The sequence below is a fragment of the Cavia porcellus genome, unplaced genomic scaffold (assembly GCF_034190915.1).
Source record: "Cavia porcellus strain 051 isolate PalLab524CR breed Dunkin Hartley unplaced genomic scaffold, mCavPor4.1 scaffold_1, whole genome shotgun sequence".
NCBI classification, from domain to species: Eukaryota; Metazoa; Chordata; class Mammalia; order Rodentia; family Caviidae; genus Cavia; species Cavia porcellus.
In genome coordinates, this window is record NW_026947484.1 from 120,483,887 (window position 1) to 120,501,979 (window position 18,093).

General features: G+C 35.9%; 1 protein-coding gene across 1 annotated transcript in view; it reads left to right on the forward strand.

Moving 5' to 3' along the window:
- Positions 1-16,836: 16,836 nt before the first annotated feature.
- Plppr4 (phospholipid phosphatase related 4) overlaps positions 16,837-18,093 on the forward strand; it is a 35,750-nt gene continuing 34,493 nt past the window's right edge. Inside the window, exon 1 of the mRNA XM_005007825.4 lies at positions 16,837-17,052. Within this exon, the coding sequence (XP_005007882.2) occupies positions 16,975-17,052 (78 nt within the window). The 5' untranslated portion in view covers positions 16,837-16,974. The remainder of the gene's footprint in view (positions 17,053-18,093) is intronic.

The following is an 18,093-nucleotide window of genomic DNA, read 5'->3' on the forward strand; positions in this document are numbered from 1 at the left end:
TCTTGAAGACCTAAAAAGCCTTCATCATCCCGTAAATATTTCATTACTTCGATAATGTTCAGTATATATTCAATGTGTGTGAAGATGGGGACAACTATTTGGAAGAAAACTAGAGACAATAAAATAGACAGTGAAGATCTCCAGTGGACTTGCTTTGAAATCTGTGTTTCTTTAAATTGTTTCCTTATGAATTGTTTTGTTATGTTTAACCTTACTCTCTTTAAGATAAAAAACAAGTGTGTAGGACTGATAAGCATATTACTAAGTTTTTGTTGGATCATTGAGCAGAAGTGTTTGCAGTGTCACTATTTGAGTGTCACTTTGTATGCTTTAATTTTGTAACTTGAACAATTATTTCTAAGATGACAATATATAACTTATCAACTAGTGATTTCTTACTGTTTATTTTTCTGAAATTCTGTATTATTTTTACCCTTTTTCTGTTGTTGTTTCCTCTTTAAAAAAAAAACAAAGTAATCTATAGATTTAGTGCTGCCATAATAAAAATGTTCTTGGTACTTTTGATTAGTTCTTCTATGTGACTCACAAATAAGTTTATTCTAATATTTACAAGGAAAAATAAAGTGTTCAGAAGAAATAGAAAAGCATGGTCTATTTTATATCAAGATTTATTAGAATGTAGTAATACTAAAAACACATGCCATTGGTATTTGGACAAAAGAGAATTTTCAGAAAGGTATATATGGGCATTTGTCTTATGCATTAAGTATTACAGCTCAGCAAAAAGGATAAATTGCCACTGAATATATTATTGTATGACATTTGCATATCTTTTAGGAAAAGAAATATTGAATCACTTCTCATAAATTAATTCCAAGAATATTATAGATCTGCAGGTATAAATTGTAATAAATCGTTAACAGACAATTTTCACATTTCAGAGCAGAATAAACTTTTAAAACAAGACATATAACTGACGTAACTGTGAAGGAAAAAGTTAATTGCTTATATTTAATTAAAATTCAGAACTTTATATCATTTAGAAATTCTTTTCAGAAAAAAAGTGGAAATTATATTTACAGGACAAAACTGACAAAAATATTCAGAAAACATTTTTAAAATACCTGCAAATGAGAAACAACAAAAACTTCCACCAGAAAAAACATAAATAAAAGACTTCATAAAGACGGGCTACTCAGCTGACCAATGAATGTATGAAAGGATGACACCTCTCAGTAGTTATATAGAGAATACAAAGTCAAACCAAAATGTGATGACACAAATCACTAGCCATATTTATTGCAATTAAATAATTCTACAATACAGGGTATATGCAATAATGAGAATTATCACACATAGTGGTACTAGCACTTAAGAAAAGTCCAACACAATGTAGTAAAATTAAAATATTCACTCCCTGTAGAACCTCCACTATGATTTCTCGAAGATACGAGGGCATATTTTTGCCAGGAGATGTGTATGAGAGTGATAGTAGATGCATTAAATGTAATCAACAGAACCAGAAGTCAGACTAAATGTTTATCTGGAATGCATGATTCCATCATGATGTTTTAACACGACAAAAATTTGTAAAGCAACAGAAAATGGACTACCTTTATATACTCTACATGGATGAATCTTAAAACTATTACATTGAATAAAAGAATAAGCATGCAAAAGAAGGAACACTTGAAGAATTTCTGGCATGCTGGAAAAATGCTCTCTCTCTCTCTCGGCCTGATGAATTATTGTTACTGTAATTCATTAAATTATATATCTGTCTTCTGTACTTTCTTGTTTGAGTGGTTATATTTCACAGTTTTAAAGGTGGAATAAAATATGGCTCAAAGCTTGAATTCATTTGTAGACCGATTGTTCTTAAATATACAGAGATCAGAAGTGACAGTACACAAAAGATATCTCACAAACTAGAGAGCTGATTCAATTTGGGAGCAACTTCTTAGAATTTCAATCCATATGACAGAGAGAAGAGGGAAAGCCTCAAGGAAATATGGAGATCCGTGGAGAAAGTGAAGAGGTTTAAATGGCAAGTCATTAACACATATGTATTTATATCATAGAGCAACATCTTAATTTACATGAATTTATAAAGGAAAATGGTAGATATAAAATACATTCTCTTATGATGAATGAGAACATTTGACAACTGTAGATATGGGTCACCATTAAAATGAAAGATGATCACCAGGTGTGTGACATGCTTAAGTCTGCCTTTTAGATCATCATTCTTGTAAAAGAATAAGGTGATTACATGAAGGCAGAAATTGAGGCAGGATTAACAGTTCGAAGTATTTTTGCAGTATTCTCAGTGAGAAGTAATTAGGCCATTGGTAAGTGTGACATAAATGAGAAAATAGCTTAAGAAACCAGGAGGCCTCAGGGATACATAAGAGAAATAAATAAGAAAAGGGTGTTAGATGGCCAAGTGGAATCAATAAAGTAACACAGGAAGACGAATAATTTTTCAAGAATGACTCACACATAGAGGCATGGGGTACATTCAAATGGTATTTCTGCTAGCAACTGTTTGACAGTTTAAAGGATTATGCATCATTAGTCTCCATTAACAGTAATAATATATAAAATGAGGCCAAGAATCTAACATTGCTTTATTTATTTTTGTTTTCTTTGGTTTTTAATTTTATTTTTTGTAAACTACAGTATGTCTGGCCTATTAAATGTTTATATATCCATTGTTCTAATAAAATGTCCTCTTTTATCTCAATCTCCACCCTTTTTTAAATTAATCTATTTTTTCTTACTTTTTTTTCAATTAAGGGAAAACTAAATTTTAAAATAGCGGGATACATTATAGTAACTTTTTTGTTTTCCTATTAACTTAATATGAACCCCAGTATTGCTCTCCTCATCCTGTTCTGTCAGATTTTACTATATTCTATTTTGTTTGATAGTATCAAGTTTGAGAGTAAAGGCAACCACTTTGAAGGCAGTAAGATTCACTATGATGCCCATTGTGGTTTGACTATTACCTTCTTTCGAAATCCTGAAGGTCTCCAGTGTAGGTTTTATTGATCTTGTTCTGTGCTGTTTTGATCAATTCTATTATACCTGGTGATATAGGCAACTCTTTCTAAAAATAGCAAGAGGCACAATGGTAACCATTTTTGATCACCTGATATTCTATTTTTGCATCATGTACTATGCCCATCCTTCTGTTCTAACCGACTCTGTTTTGTTCAGTTACGTTAGGTTTTATTCTCTTCAAAAAAAGTATTAAGAACTGTGGGAGTAAAAAACCCAAAAAGTGTAATTGTTATTAAAAAGAGAGAAAAGGAAGATGGTCTAAGGGATATAACTGCATGTATGTTTGAGTGTGTAAGATGGAAATCCATATTACTGAGCTTTTGCTGGATCACTGAACGGCACTGTCTGCAATCTCATTGTATTAATGTTCACTTTATATGCTTTTATTTTACAATTTGGACAACTGTTTCTAAGATGACACTATGTAACCTATTAACTAGTGATATCTTACTGTATTTTTTCCTTGAAATTCTGTATTATTTGTACCTTTTTACTGCTTTGTTTTTTTTTTATTTCCTTTCTTTTTTTCTCTTTAAATTAAAAAAAATGTTTATATATCCAAGGACTTCAAAATGAGAACTGGATCTTGTGGTGGACACGTGAAGATTTCTCAACTGTGTAGTTTAAAGAAATCATTCTCCAATCCTCAACTTCTGCGTAAACTCCTTCCTATAACTGATCTACCTGAGAAAATTCCTGTTACAGGTACCATGTTCTTCATTATCATCTTCACATTGGCAACTTGGTCTTACTTTGCAAATGACATGCACTTGTCAGCCTCCTTGACTTAGGTAGTAATCAGATCTCATGATGTAACCCAGAAATTAATGTGCTGAATTTTGAACAACAAACTCCAATTAGAATTAATTTAACCTCCTCAGGGGGAGATACATTAATTAAATCAATGATTATAACCATAAAAGAATGATCAAGTCATTTATGTGCACTGATTCTTGTGCCCATTTCTCTGTCACATATTTTACAGTAATTTGTCATTTTAAACAGATTTGACATAAATTTATTTTTTTATTTCTATTAAATGGAGAACTTCAAATCCAGATAATTATCCCATAGTTACTGTTACTCTTCCGTCACACTAATTTTATTCAGTAAGCCAGTGTTTCTCAGTGAATGAACTGCAGTCCAAAGTCATTTGCTGTTTTCTCATAATATTTTCTTAGCATTTTTCTGAGCTGAGGAAACGGATGACTAATATCTAACTAAAAAATATTTTTCAATACAGTCAAAATTCTGGACCTTCTTATTTCAGTAAAATTTTAGAGATTGTCAGTTTTCTCAAACATTTTAGAATTTTTTAAAAATGATAGTCTTGATTATATAGGTACATTCAGGAGAATTAACAATTTTTTATTACTGAGTGCTCTAGTCCTTTAGGATGCATTGCAGTCTGTTGCTGCTAATGATGCTGACTGACCTTTGTTTAGTGCATTACATGCTTTGTAGTTGGAAATTAGTTGAGAGTAAATTTTATTTGAAAAATTGTCGGGGGCTGGGGATTTAGCTCAGCGGCATAAGCACCTGCCTTGCAAGCAGGCAGTCGTGAGTTCGATCCCTGGTACCAATAAAAACGAAAAAGACCAAAAAAAAAAAATTGTCTAGAGGTAAAGTCTGTGATTTAGTGTGCTCATTTTCCTCTGAGAGGAATTAGGTTCCTACATCCAGTTACCTGTGGGGACTTGTAATACAGGGTCGAATCTGGAGGATTCTTTGAACTGTCTAGGTGATACTCAGAGTAATAATTTTATCCTCTTTCTGGAATTGAGCCTCTCAAGAGTTTAACTCAAAAATGTGTGTTATGCTAGGCTTCTGCATGTGTCAGTTTCTGTGGGCTGGCTCAGCAACTCCTATCTCCAAAATACAAGTCTGACTCATAACTCCCTCTAAGTCATTTACTGGGGAGTTTGTGCCCAGGGTCTCTAGTCCTCCCAGGAGTCACTTCCTTTCTGCCAGCAAATGCTCCCGAGGTCCATGACTCCAGTCCACCTGTTTGTGCCTGCTCTAGGACAGGTCAATCCTCACTAACTTCCATACTATTCTGAGGATATGTACAGTGGCTCTAAGTTTTCTCATCAAAAGTGTTACTCTGGATCTCCTAAATAACCATTCTTTTCTTTCCTTTCCTTTTAGCTGGGAATTGAACTCATGACCTCACACTTGCCAGGCAAGTGCTTATGCTGCTAAGCTAAATCACCAGCCCCCCTAAGTAACATTATTAAATATAGTTCTTTTATAATTATTTTATTAATACATATAGATAAGTATAGAATTCAATGAAATATTCTACTGGACACACATTTAAAGTAATCTAATAGATTCATCTAACAGTACTTATAATAAGCCAAAGTTGTATCATTCATAATAATTTAAGATACTAATATAAAATCTCAGGAAAAACATTGAATTTTAACATTTTAAGTAATATACAAGAAAAAGATATGAAAGCCAGTGATGTGTTTACTAAGTATTCAGTTTCACATGTTAACTATAATTTGTATACTGTGAACTTGTTGAGTACTAGAGTTGTACTCATTTATCTCTGTAACGAGTATCGTGTATAAATTAGTCTCTTGTTTTAGTCTGTTTTTTATTATCATAACAGAATTCTTGAGGCAAAATAGATATATTTGGTATCATGGTTCCGAAGGTACCAAGATCTAGAGGTGACATCTGATGAGGGCTTTCTTTCTAGCCAACAATTCAAGCACCCCAACTTCACATGGGGTTAGTGTGCGTGTGTGTGTGTGTGTGTGTGTGTGTGTGTATGTATGTGGTCATTTCCCATTTTTTTTTACAAAGCCATCAGACTTTATCTAATTCTAAGTACTTCCTAAAAGCCTCACCTCTAAATACCACAGTCAGACTAAATTTCTACCTTCTTAATATCTCACACTGGGAATTATATTTCAACATATGATGCCTTAATTGCCATTCAATACTATATTCAGACTAAAGCACCCCCCAATAAATACTCATTGAACAAGTAAATATTTCATTTCACCCCAAATTTCTTTGAGTATACAGAGGTAGATGCGCTTCAGAAATGTAGCTACCTCTTGTATGTACGCGTGCAAGCTCATGTCAGTTTGTGTGTGTACATTCATAATGTAAGCTTCTTGAAATTATGTCATGTAATAATGGCAAAGAATAACTGGTCGACAATGTAAAACAACCTTGTTCCATCAAATCTAATCATATTCCTTTCTAATCAATACAACAGTTGGTTTCAATATTCAAATGATATTAAGACCAAAATTCCATCTGCTTTTGCTGAAATATTGGTTAATTTACTGTGATTAGCAAGTCATTTCAAACAACTTTCAAAGAACTCAACACAGATTGAACAAATTAAAGATATTTGTATAATGTGGCTTTTGCCATTTTATGACATTTTAAGATTTAAGATTTTCTCTGAGTATCATTTATAAAGGCAAATAAATGTCTGAAATTTAAATGTCATACTAAAATATTACTCTACTATATTTTGTGATATATTAGAGTATATTTTTAGCTTCTGGAAACTTTTATAAAATAAACTGTAGACATTATTTTATAGTCATCTTATTCTTGTGTGTCTGAATTGATGGAGAAGTTCAGAATGGTTAAAGAATTCACATCTGTAGAATGAGGCTATATAGTCACATACTAGTCAAGAGAATGGGATTTAATGTTGCTTGAGACCTCAACCCTAAGAAAACACCCAGTGATAAATGTAATCTGAGGAAAAAGTCATGATTTCTTCCTAGGACAGTGAGATCTACCACCTGGGCTCAGAGTAAACTTGAGACTAAACTTCAGAATTAGTGAGAATTAGCACAGACAGAATGAGCGATGTTGTAAAAGTTGTTGCGTATCATAGATCCACAAGATTTTCATTTGTGGGCCCAACACTATATCAGGTTTCGTGAACCACACCATTTCATTGCCACTCACTTCTGCCACCACAGTGTCCATGCAGCCTGGACAGTACAGAAAGGAATGGGTGTGATTGTATTCCAGAAAAACTATTTATCCAGCAAGCTGAATTTGGCCTGTGAGCCTTGCCAGAGAGAATTAAAAAGTCTTATATTTCTCATGACATTTTTGGTCCATTTGCTGCTCTACCCTTGTTCTCCATTTAGCCCAAGTTAGCTGGCATTGGCTGGGGTGCACTCAGTGACTTGCAATGCTGTATAAACTATGGCAGCATACCATTTGGTGACCACCAGTTAGAGTACTCTCATTTTGGAGTCACATGTTTGCTTATTGGTTGATCCTCAAAAACACAGCACACGCCAGGAGGGTGAAGTCCAGATGGGATACGTTGGTGACACACCTCCCAAATCGGTTTTTCACCAACAACAACTTGTCTCTATTATTTTGGACTAAAATCACCGAGCCCTTTGCCTCCCTGTGAGTTTTTTGTGAGTCTTTTGTTTCCTCCTGTTCAAAGACTTCTTGTTCAGGGTCAACTTAAGCCACGTATTAGATCCTTAACTTTAATCCAATAGAATCAAGATCAGCACTTGGATCTCTTTCTTCCATAAAAGTATTAGTATTTTTATACAGAAGATTCATCTCTTATACTTCGAGAAAACAGAGACGCAGCTTTATTAGACATAAAGTTGTGTAAAACATTTCCCAAAAAATGTATTCAATTTACATTCACCTATGTCAACTCCTTCCAAAACAGTTCTGTTCTGAGATGGCTTCTCTTTTTTCCTGTAGAATGAACTTGCAGTTTTTCTTCATAAAGATGAAATGTAGCCTTGCTTAAAACAAGTTTTTATCCAGTTGTAAAATCATTGGAAGGAGAGGTAGAAAGAAGGACTAGACATTCCTAGAGGATTAGTTAAATTTTTTCAAAATGCAAATTAAACCAACACTTCATATCTTGATTCTTTAAACTGCTAGTGCTATATTTATTTTTACTATCTTTGTTCTTTGTGAGGAGGTTACCACACAAGTGCTGGCCCCAACACACAATTTGCACAATTCACCAATTTAAACTTGCTGGCTTCAACCAGCCACAGAGAGTTTTGCACATGAGCATGTTAGATGTGTCTGCATTTAGGAAAGCTCTCCACTACATTGATGGACATCCTTGTCATCACCATGCCTGCAAGCTGTGGGTGGCACCATACTACACAAGGATGTATAATTTGTGATGTCTTCATTTGTAATCTGTTATGATGCCTTTCAGGAGGTACTGTAGCTTGAAATCAATCAAATGTTGGATGCTAACACTTCATATTTTACTCCCATAGAAAATCGTTAATATTATTCTACATTTTTACTACATAGAACATATATTACACAGATTTTTTTCATTAAAAGTGACAGCACACTTAACAAAAAGTAACTTAGATAAAATTTAGTAGGGAAGGGGGTGATTACTACTTAACTAACCTGAATTTCAGAGAAAATTCTATGGGAGCTCTCTTCATGAATAATTAAATCCAGGGACTAAAATAAATATCCTTAGGTATCTACATATTTTTATATTTTATTCTTTATTAATGCATGCTATTTTGTCCTCTACTACTGTAAAGCTTTCTTCATTTGGCCCAGAAGACATGACCATACTGGGTTTAGAAAGTGCATTTGCGTAACCTTGCTACCAAAGGGGTAAGGAGGTTTCTCTGTTAGACTCCTGTTGGTTTCATGGTCATCTCTAAACAAATCTCCATGGCCAAAGGATACCAGAAATCATGCAATCATTAGGATTCATTTCAGGTGTCTGCTCACCCCCTAATTATCACTATAAAGTTTGACAAAAAATATCTTCATGTCTGATACCATGTATTGCAGGGGAAATTCTTTCCCAATCCATGAAGTTTGTATGAAAGAATAGCTCACTGAGTTAGAATTAAAAATGGTATTCCAGGTAAGTGGTGAGTTAATGAATCAGAGAGTTTAAATGAACAACATCTCCACATCTGCAGAGACAAGAGTAGAGATCCTCTGCGATTTGTGACTCCACCTTTGTATAGTTATATAACTTTTGTACATCAAAAAGCTATTTTTCAAGCATTAATACATAAATTTATTTCCAATGAACAAAGAGGTAAAAGATTTACAAACATAGCTTTCATGCATTTTATGCATTACTACAAAGCTGTATGGAACCATAATTCTAAGTTAAGTGTACTTTAATTGATAAAATGTCCTTGCTTCAGCTTTTTCTGTGTGGCTTTCCAGAACATATTGCACAAACAAAAGTGATTTGAGTGTCAGGGAAGGTTACAAATCACTGTTTTACATCATCTTATATTGTTTTATTGTCTTTCTATATCCATAAAGATATAGAAATATATCCATGTTTTCTTTTATTAATTCTCTCAAAATAAGTTGGGATCTTTTCCAGATTTATCTTAGAATTAGTTATGAAATATCATAATAATTTCCATGGCAATCAAGCTAAGGAAGAACATAAGAAGTGTGAGTTTAGTGTGACAAATAAAAAGGAAGTCACAGCCCCCATAAAAGTTCAGCACTAAGGAATACAGGACAGACGGACAGTCACAGCACAGATACACAGAGGGAAAGAGGACGCTAAGACGGGCACTACAGAAAATATCCAGAAGTTTTCCGAGAAAACAACCTTGGTGACAACCCTGGAAAACTTCACAAGGAATGCGTATCTCCAATAGAATTTAGGAGAATTTGGAAAATAAAACGTTAGTAAATGTATGGGTAACATGGGGGAAAGTGAATAAAGGAGGATTAACCTGTGTTTCATTGAAGTACTTTTTTTTAGCATCCCCAGAGAGATGTTGAATATTCTTATGCAGAGCTAATTAAAATATAAACTTTATGCAACCAGTGGGTAATTACTAAAGACTTGAGAGAACAGAAGTCACTCTCAACTAATTAAAAAAAGTTCTAATTTGTGGATGTCAGACTCCTTTGACACTTCTTTTGAGAGATGAATATGTTTTCAAAGTATCATGAGAGCAAATGCGAGACAGAGGTTTATCCAAAAAATGATAAAATATAAAACCAGAGGTAATTAAATAATTTTTATTTAGAGTTTTACTTTGTTTTGGTTCTGTACTAAACACTATGGGGTCAGTAGAAATTATGGCATTTATTTATGCAATATTCACTATACATCTAATATTTACAAAAGACTATGTTAAGGGTCTTTGTAAAACCAAAAAATAAGATTAATCAGACAAGCTTATACATCCAAGGAGTAAGATACTTTTGGGGGGGAAAATGAGATACACAGAACAACATGTTAACAAAGAAAGCCTTAAGGGATCAAAGGGATGAAAAAGTTCGAGAAAACTTCACAAGGATGTTGTATTTTGATTGAAATTTGAAAGATGGTCCAATGAAGAGTATATAAAAAGCTTTTTTATAAGAAAGCATGGTTTGTGCAATACTATGTAGCCTATGGTGTCTGGAGTTAGTCCCTGCACAAGGAAAAATGGGAGATGAGATGAAAAGACGATAGAGGTCAGACCATGGAAGACCTCCTGTAACTGGCTGGACTTTAGATACAGTTTTCTCGGAATAGGAAAATGAGTATATTTGAGTAAAGGAGTGGCCTGCAGAAAGGAGTGCTTTAGGAGCATTTTCCTAGTGTGAAATTACTGTCAGAAAAAGTTTTGAAGTCATGAAAATTAGCAAGAGAGTTATTATAACATAATAAGGATAATGACAAGCTAAACAAAACAGTAAGAGCAGAAATGCAAAACAAGGAATAAACAGAAGAAAAACATTATTTATCATTTCTCCTGTTTATTCCTATAATTGAAAATAGAGGGCAGATTGTGTCAAATAAAACAAAAATTTTCATAATCAAGTTCTATATTGTGTATTTCAAAATAAGAGCTACTGGTTTTCAGAAAGAGAGGACTCTGGGGGCCGGTGTAGTAAGGATAAAATGCAGAAATATGAGATGGGTGTGTATTCCAGTAAAGAAAAGCATGCTAGAAAGCACAGACACAGATAACATGGTGCAAGTGTGGTTCAAACAAGCTCATCAGAGGACAGGGATGTGTCTGAAAATGTGTCTGCAAACAATGTTGAGTTAGTAGTAAATGAATATCTAATGGAGCAGGAGTCACCCAGGGGGATGTTGTATGATAGAGGAGTTTGAAGGTCACAGTGGACTTGTGAAGCAAATTAATTGGTACCCATGGAAACATGGAGAAAAAAATAATGAAGAGTAACAGTTTATTAGAAAGTCAGAAGAATTTGGAGACAGCACATAATGAACAAAATGTATGAATAAATTGAAGATAATGTTAGGATTTTCAGACCATGAGAATAGGGCCATCTATGCTTTAATTAGTTGCTGCTTGTTATTTACCAAGAAGATAGTGGAGAAACATATGCATAATATGTCCATGTAGGAAAGAGAATAGCCAATTTATGTGCATATATTTCTCACTTTCACATATAAAATCGTATATTAATACAACACATTAAGGTAAGTTAAAAAGGAATTAGGAATTGCTATTCTGAACTCGATAGAAAACAATAAATACATTGTTATAGTATGTAAGCATGAAACAAAACAAATTTTACAGAAATGCACTAAAAATAAAACTTGCAAATTTTATTGTATTCAGCTTTTAAATTAAAAATTTGAGCTTACTTCCAAGATAGTTTTGTGCATAGAAAGTTTGCATATATTTTCTGATCAAAGTTCTTAATTTTCATCTCTTTTAATTTTTGAAAGTCACCATTGAAGATAAACTGTACAAATAGATTATAAAAACCTGACACAGTTTCTTTACAATCATTAAAAACATAACAAACCTTGAAACTATACTTAATCCAACAGGTCTACTTTCACTGACAAAAGCGATATTTAATTTTTTGTGATAACTTGAATGTTTTAAAATCTAATTAAATATCTTTATTTCAAATATTTTACAGTAAAATTTACGTGCTCATTTGCAGAAAGTGCACAAATTTTTAGAGCAGTTGCTTTCCAGCCACTTGGATGCACATAAAAAATACAGCAGTCACCCATGAACAGAATTAACCCATGTAAGACAGATACAGTAGTCACTTTCTTTAGCTGTACCCATGAGGAGCCCTGCTGGGGCTCTCCATTCCCTCAGTATCCACTATAGGCCATGATTTTACTGGCATTGTCATGGCTCTCTTGATGTCTTGAGTCAATTCAAAATGCTTACTTTTTATAATTATTTTGACTTTGGAGAAGAACCAGAAGTTGCATGGTGCCAGACCTGATGTAAAGTGGATAAAGATGTACAGTGATGTTATTACAAGTCCATCTTGCTGTTGGATAGTGTCACTGATGGGGCAGTGACACTCCTGAAATTATGATGATAACTGATAAGAATATTCATAAAAGAGGACTTCCTGAACTACTTTAGAGAGGTGCAAGAATGATGGTATAGCTGTGTTCGAAGTGAGGAGGAGTATTTGGAGGGAGCTTAATGGCAGTGTGTCTTTTATTGTACACTACACTTCATACAATTTTTTTTTATGATCTTAAAAACATCATGCTCAACACAGTCTAAATACCTCATACACACATGCTCAGATATGGTATAGTTTCTTTGGCGTGAGGGACCAAAAATGTAAAGAAGGACCAAAATGTATATTAAATATTGTGAAATAGGAAAAACATGTTCAAATGGAATGAGGAACTAGGGCAGGCAGAGGGGGAAAGGAAGGAAGGGAAAAGGAATAAAAGAATAGAATGAAAAAACAGGAACAAAGCTTTTGTAAATAAGGAGAAAAGAGAAGGAAGAGGAAGGAAATGGGATAATATGAAGAATCAAGATACAATTTCCTACAATGAATGTTATCATTATGTATATCTAAAATATGCCAATGAAATTAATTTTTTAAAATCTCATGTTAATGTCCTCAGAGTAAACAGTTACAATGAAGCTTAAAAAACATGTACATTTTCTGTGGCCACGCAAAACCACTACAGAGGAAAACTACTTTCTTATCTGAAGAGTCTGACAGTTTTAATAATGATGTCAAATGAATTTCTGCTCCTTTTTTCCCAGGTTATTTGTGCTGTAAAGTCCTATGTCTTGTGAAATGTCAGAGTGTTGCTTTTTCAGTGCCATTTTTCATTTGAATGTACTGGGTCAAGATTTCCACTGAAAATGTTCAAGTTCTGTAAAGTACATTAAATTATTTCTAATGCTGTTTATTATTATTACTATTATTATTATTATTAAGTGCTGCAATTCATACATCTGAGGCATGTTCTCTCAGCCCATTTATTGATTTACATGGTGAAGATGAACGGAGAAGTAATTTTTAGTTCAAGAAAGTACTCTGGAGACTCTATGCTGTAAGTGGCTTCATTATCAACTCTTCCTAAGAAGTTGGAGCTCTTGATTACCTTACTTAAGAACTTGTTTCTCAGTGCAGTGACTACTGCTCCATAATAGTTTCTGTAATGTCTATCATAGACGTAATTACATGTTTGTTAAGAGAAGCCAGATGCATGACTCTTAAGATCACAGAGCATGAAACAACCTTCTGGATTCAAAAGTTTCAGGCCCATTAATTACAGGTGCTGTTTTTACATATAATAATAATTTGCTTCTCTGAGTCTGTTTCTTTAAAATGGGATAGTGGTACCCAATTTATAATGATTTTGTGAGAATTAAAGGAGATGTACGAAGTGTTTTAACAGTGCCTATTCTATAATGGACATCATGTAAGTGTTTTATTGTGGCTAATTTATTGCCAGTCCTCTTTATACTTGCATTAATGCTTGCAAATTGTACATATCAGGAACTATGCCTATTCTTTTCTGAACTGTGTCTCTACAGAGAAGAGTGACTCTCATATTACAGAGGATCAATAAATATTTTTAAGGTGAATGGAAGGACAAATGAGAGAGAGGATTGGCCAGTTTTACAGTTCACTCAGTACTTTCACATATATTGTCAAAATCAAACTGTAGAGCACAGCAATTGAAGAGCAACACTTTTGTCGTATAGAAAATTGAACTTCAGAAAAATGAAGTGACTTGAATCCAGAGCATGGTTGAAACATAAATCTTGGGCTTCAGCTCCAGTCTTCTCACTCCAAATGTCACATTCTTCGATTTAGTCTTTCACTCATTTATTTTTTCCATCTCTGCATCCTGTCTACAATATTTTATTTTATAAAATAAGGAAATAATTTCCCCTTCTGACTTTCCCACATTCTTTTGAATAACAAAAGTTAAAGTAGATAATGCATATCAACCCCTCAACACAATTTAAGTCATTATATGCAAATGTTATTAAGGTATCACAAAAGTTGGACAAAAGCCCCTCTACAAGTACACACAAAATAACTTGTTCCATAATAAGGAGAGTTATTGGTTAATCACACAAATAGTTAATGAATGGAATCAAACAACAATTACTGAACATATGTGTGAAAAACTTATGCTACCTGATTTTATAAGTACCATTTAACCAAATTGATTCATTCATTTCTTCAGTTTTACTGATGATCTGCTCTTAGTTAACTGGGATGCATAGGTTTAGTCACTAAGTGATTAAAAAATGCTCCATTTTATAGGGTTTATAATTTTGTGAACAAGACAAATTAGCAAAGAAATTCTTGAGAAACTATAAAGTGGTATTAAGTTCTATAAATCAAAATTAATATAAAGCAATAAAGAGTAATGGGGTTACGAATGCTAGTTCAAAATTATGTCAAAGAACCTTTCCTGAGAAGTTAAATTTGAGCAAAGACATGAATTAGATGAGGTGTTAACCATGCAATACTGATAGAATAGAGTTCGGAAACAAAGGAGTAGTGAGGTAGTGAAAAGCTAGCTGGGCTGCCCAACCAGTGAAGAGCTGAAGGATGCAAGTGAGTTTGGAGATTCTGGCAGGGATATCAGATAGGATTCAAAGAAAGATGAGGAGCATGGATTTTCTGTGGATGCAATAGAAAACTCTTAGATGGTTTAGAGAAAAAAAAAGGCACAATTGGATTTGCTTTTCATAAGATCATTCTGCTATTGTGTAAGGAACAGTTTGCAAGTTGTGGAGGAAGGCAGGGCAGATGGTGGAACAGTTAGGAGGCTAACCTTTGTGCCTCACAATGCAAAAGACAATGGGGGCTGGTGGTGGGCTTGGGGGAGGGGGCAGAGAGGATGAGTAGTCAGTTCTGGAAGATGACAGATCTTTTCTATGACTTGTTTCTCAATAAAATAATTATTAGTCGCAAACAAAGAGATCTGAGAAGTGAGAAGGTGTGAGTGACATACTGCAAACTATGGAAATTACTAGATATCTGTTACTTTCTAGTCACTGAAACACAGCACTGGACACACAATGTAAAGCAGGAGAGGTTTATTTTGGTTCACAGCCTGAGGAGGTTGCAGTCCAGTTCATAGATGGCTGGCTCCAAGGCAAGATGGCATGGCAGCGGGGATGGGGGGGTAGGGGGTGGTGACAGTGCACTGCAGAGAGCAATCAGGGGAGGAGGAGAGAAGACACACCTTTCCAGGCCATATCCCAGTGATCCACCTCCTCCAAGCAGGCATCACTTAGCAATAAGCACATTAGTAGACCGATCCACCAAGTATCATACTTTCCTCCAAACCCCACCTATGATCATATGAGACTTTGGGGGACATGCAGATGTAAACCATTACACTAGAGCTGTGGTGTAGTGGAATCTACTTAAAGCATATGATCCTGACTTTTATGTGAGACAAGATCTGTGTGTGTTTTTCTTCAACCATTGTTAGTTGTTATGGTAAAGCCAGAGAATTCAGTTCAACTGACACTGTGATTTTATCATGTAAGTGTGGTGAATTGGAGAGAGAGGAGAAAAATGAGCAATTATACCACTGGACTCAGAAACCCAATCTTGGTGGAAGAAAGTGAAGGCCGTGAAATGTGAAGCTGAGTATGGATGGTATGGTCCTGGATTGTCAAAGACACCTTGAGCTGACAGACTAAGAATTGGCCATCAAAGCCAGACGTGGAAACTTCAAAGACATCCCAGGGCATGTGGATCAGGGAAATGGGTTATCTTCATTAGCACTGTACAATGTTTTGTTTGGCTGGGTGTTTCTTCCCTCTGAATCACTTGATAGCTGTGGATTCCCAAAAGAATCAGAGCCATGCACACTGCCCAAAAGTGAAGGACTTATTTAGGTTTTAATATCCTCTGAAAACACTCATCTTTTTTACCTTGTGGTAGACGTATGGCAACGAAATGAAAACACGTCCTGCACTTTGGGCTCAGTGAGGATGTCACTTATCAATGATCCCTTTTGATTCAGAAAACCTTCAGTTGATAGTGTTTTTAGTGGGCGCCCTGGGCAGAGATGGTCAAGAGGAGCAGTCATTCCTGATCAACAGCCGGCTACCAGGCGGAGTGAGTTCCTGCCACAGCCTAGTTTTCAGTACTAGCTACATTTTAAAGTCATTTTGGTGGAGACCGTGTTCCTGGTGTAAGTGGCTGTCTTGGTCCAAGAGGACCCTGCTCTCCAGGAGTCCAGAAGTTTGCTTTCCTGGAGTGACCCAGTAGGCTTCCCTGGAGGGGACCAGGTGCCTCAGTTCCTCTCTGCGTTCCAGGAGAAACCTGAAGTGCGTCTCTCCATCCTGATCCTTGACGTCAGTCTCCAACAGTCCTAGAGCCTCGCCAGGGCGGTGAGAGCCAAGGGAGGGACGGAGAGCCGGAGCCATTGCAGCAACAGCTTGGAGGAGGGAGCTGGACATCTCTGGCAAGAAAAACACGAGCTAGAGCAAGGGCAGGAGAGAAAGAGGACTTGCCAGCTCCGGGAACCGCTGGGTTGCTGCAAAGAGGGGCGGGGAGAAGGCGGGGGCGCTGCACGCAGAGCGCCGGCTCCAGCGGTGCCCGCGGGGAACGTGACATCAGCGGCGACAGGCGCTTGCGGCTGGAGGAGGCAGCTCGCTTAGGCTGCGCTGTGCACACCTCGCCTGGGGGAGGACGCGGCCCCGGCAGGCGGCCGGGATGTCGGCGAAGGAGAGGCCAAAGGGCAAAGTGATCAAGGACAGCGTCACCCTCTTGCCCTGCTTTTATTTTGTGGAGGTGAGTTGGCCCAGAGCCTTGGCATAATGCAGATTTCCGAGCAGCTCCGGAGTCAGTTAGGCTCCTGTACTCTTTTGGAGGCGAGACCTTGCCAGGGAGCGCGCTGCTGTCCCCAAATGCCCGACCTTCTTTCTCCCTTTCTCCCTGGTTTTTAAGGTGCTCCCCTGCTGGTGCCTGTGCACACCTGCCGGTGCGGGTGATTACCGCTAGAGGTGTCCCTGCTGGGCGGCCCGTGGGAAGGGATACCTGTGTGAGTGTGGGTCTGGCTCCCTGGCCCCATCGTGTCACTGTGCACAACGACAGGCGGTGACCCAAGGGGCCATAATGCCTATATGTCAGGATTTGTGTCTTCAGTCTACTGAGTATGTGTCTACAACACTGCAAGCTTTTGGTGAGAATCCAAGTGCACACATCTATGCTCCGCGTTATGGAAGCTGGAAGTGTTTATTTAAGTACCATGATAATTGATTGCTTTTATCTTCCTACCCTCTCAAATAAAAACCTTCTTCTATTACATTTACTGTGATGTTCACTGCAGCTTCTAAAATTCAATCTTCATTTCAGGGCACCAATTTACTGACATTTTTCTCATATATATATATATATATTTTTTTTTTAAATTCATGACATCATCTGATTTTACATGATTTGCATCTGTGCATTTATTCTGTGCTAAGCAGTATTACTGATGAGCAATTATCATGCAGATATATTCATAATGAACCTCTAACTTGCCGAATGCAGTATTTGAGGGAGGAACAGTTTATGGGAGGACCATAAAGATTGACAGGTACAGGGATTGCATACACTGTGAACCATTGCACTAGGAAGACATTTTCAAGCAAGCTGTTTATTAAACTACAGGGAAAGAAAAGATTTGTTATGTAGGTTCAGAGAAATCAGATTTTGTTAAGCATAAAAAATTTTCTATGCAATTAGAGTCTGGGTTGCATACAGAATTATGACATTGTTGCTGAACTATAAAAAAATCTTTCCTTGGCTGTCTTTTCAGCCGAATATGGAGGTTTAGCACTTCCTAGT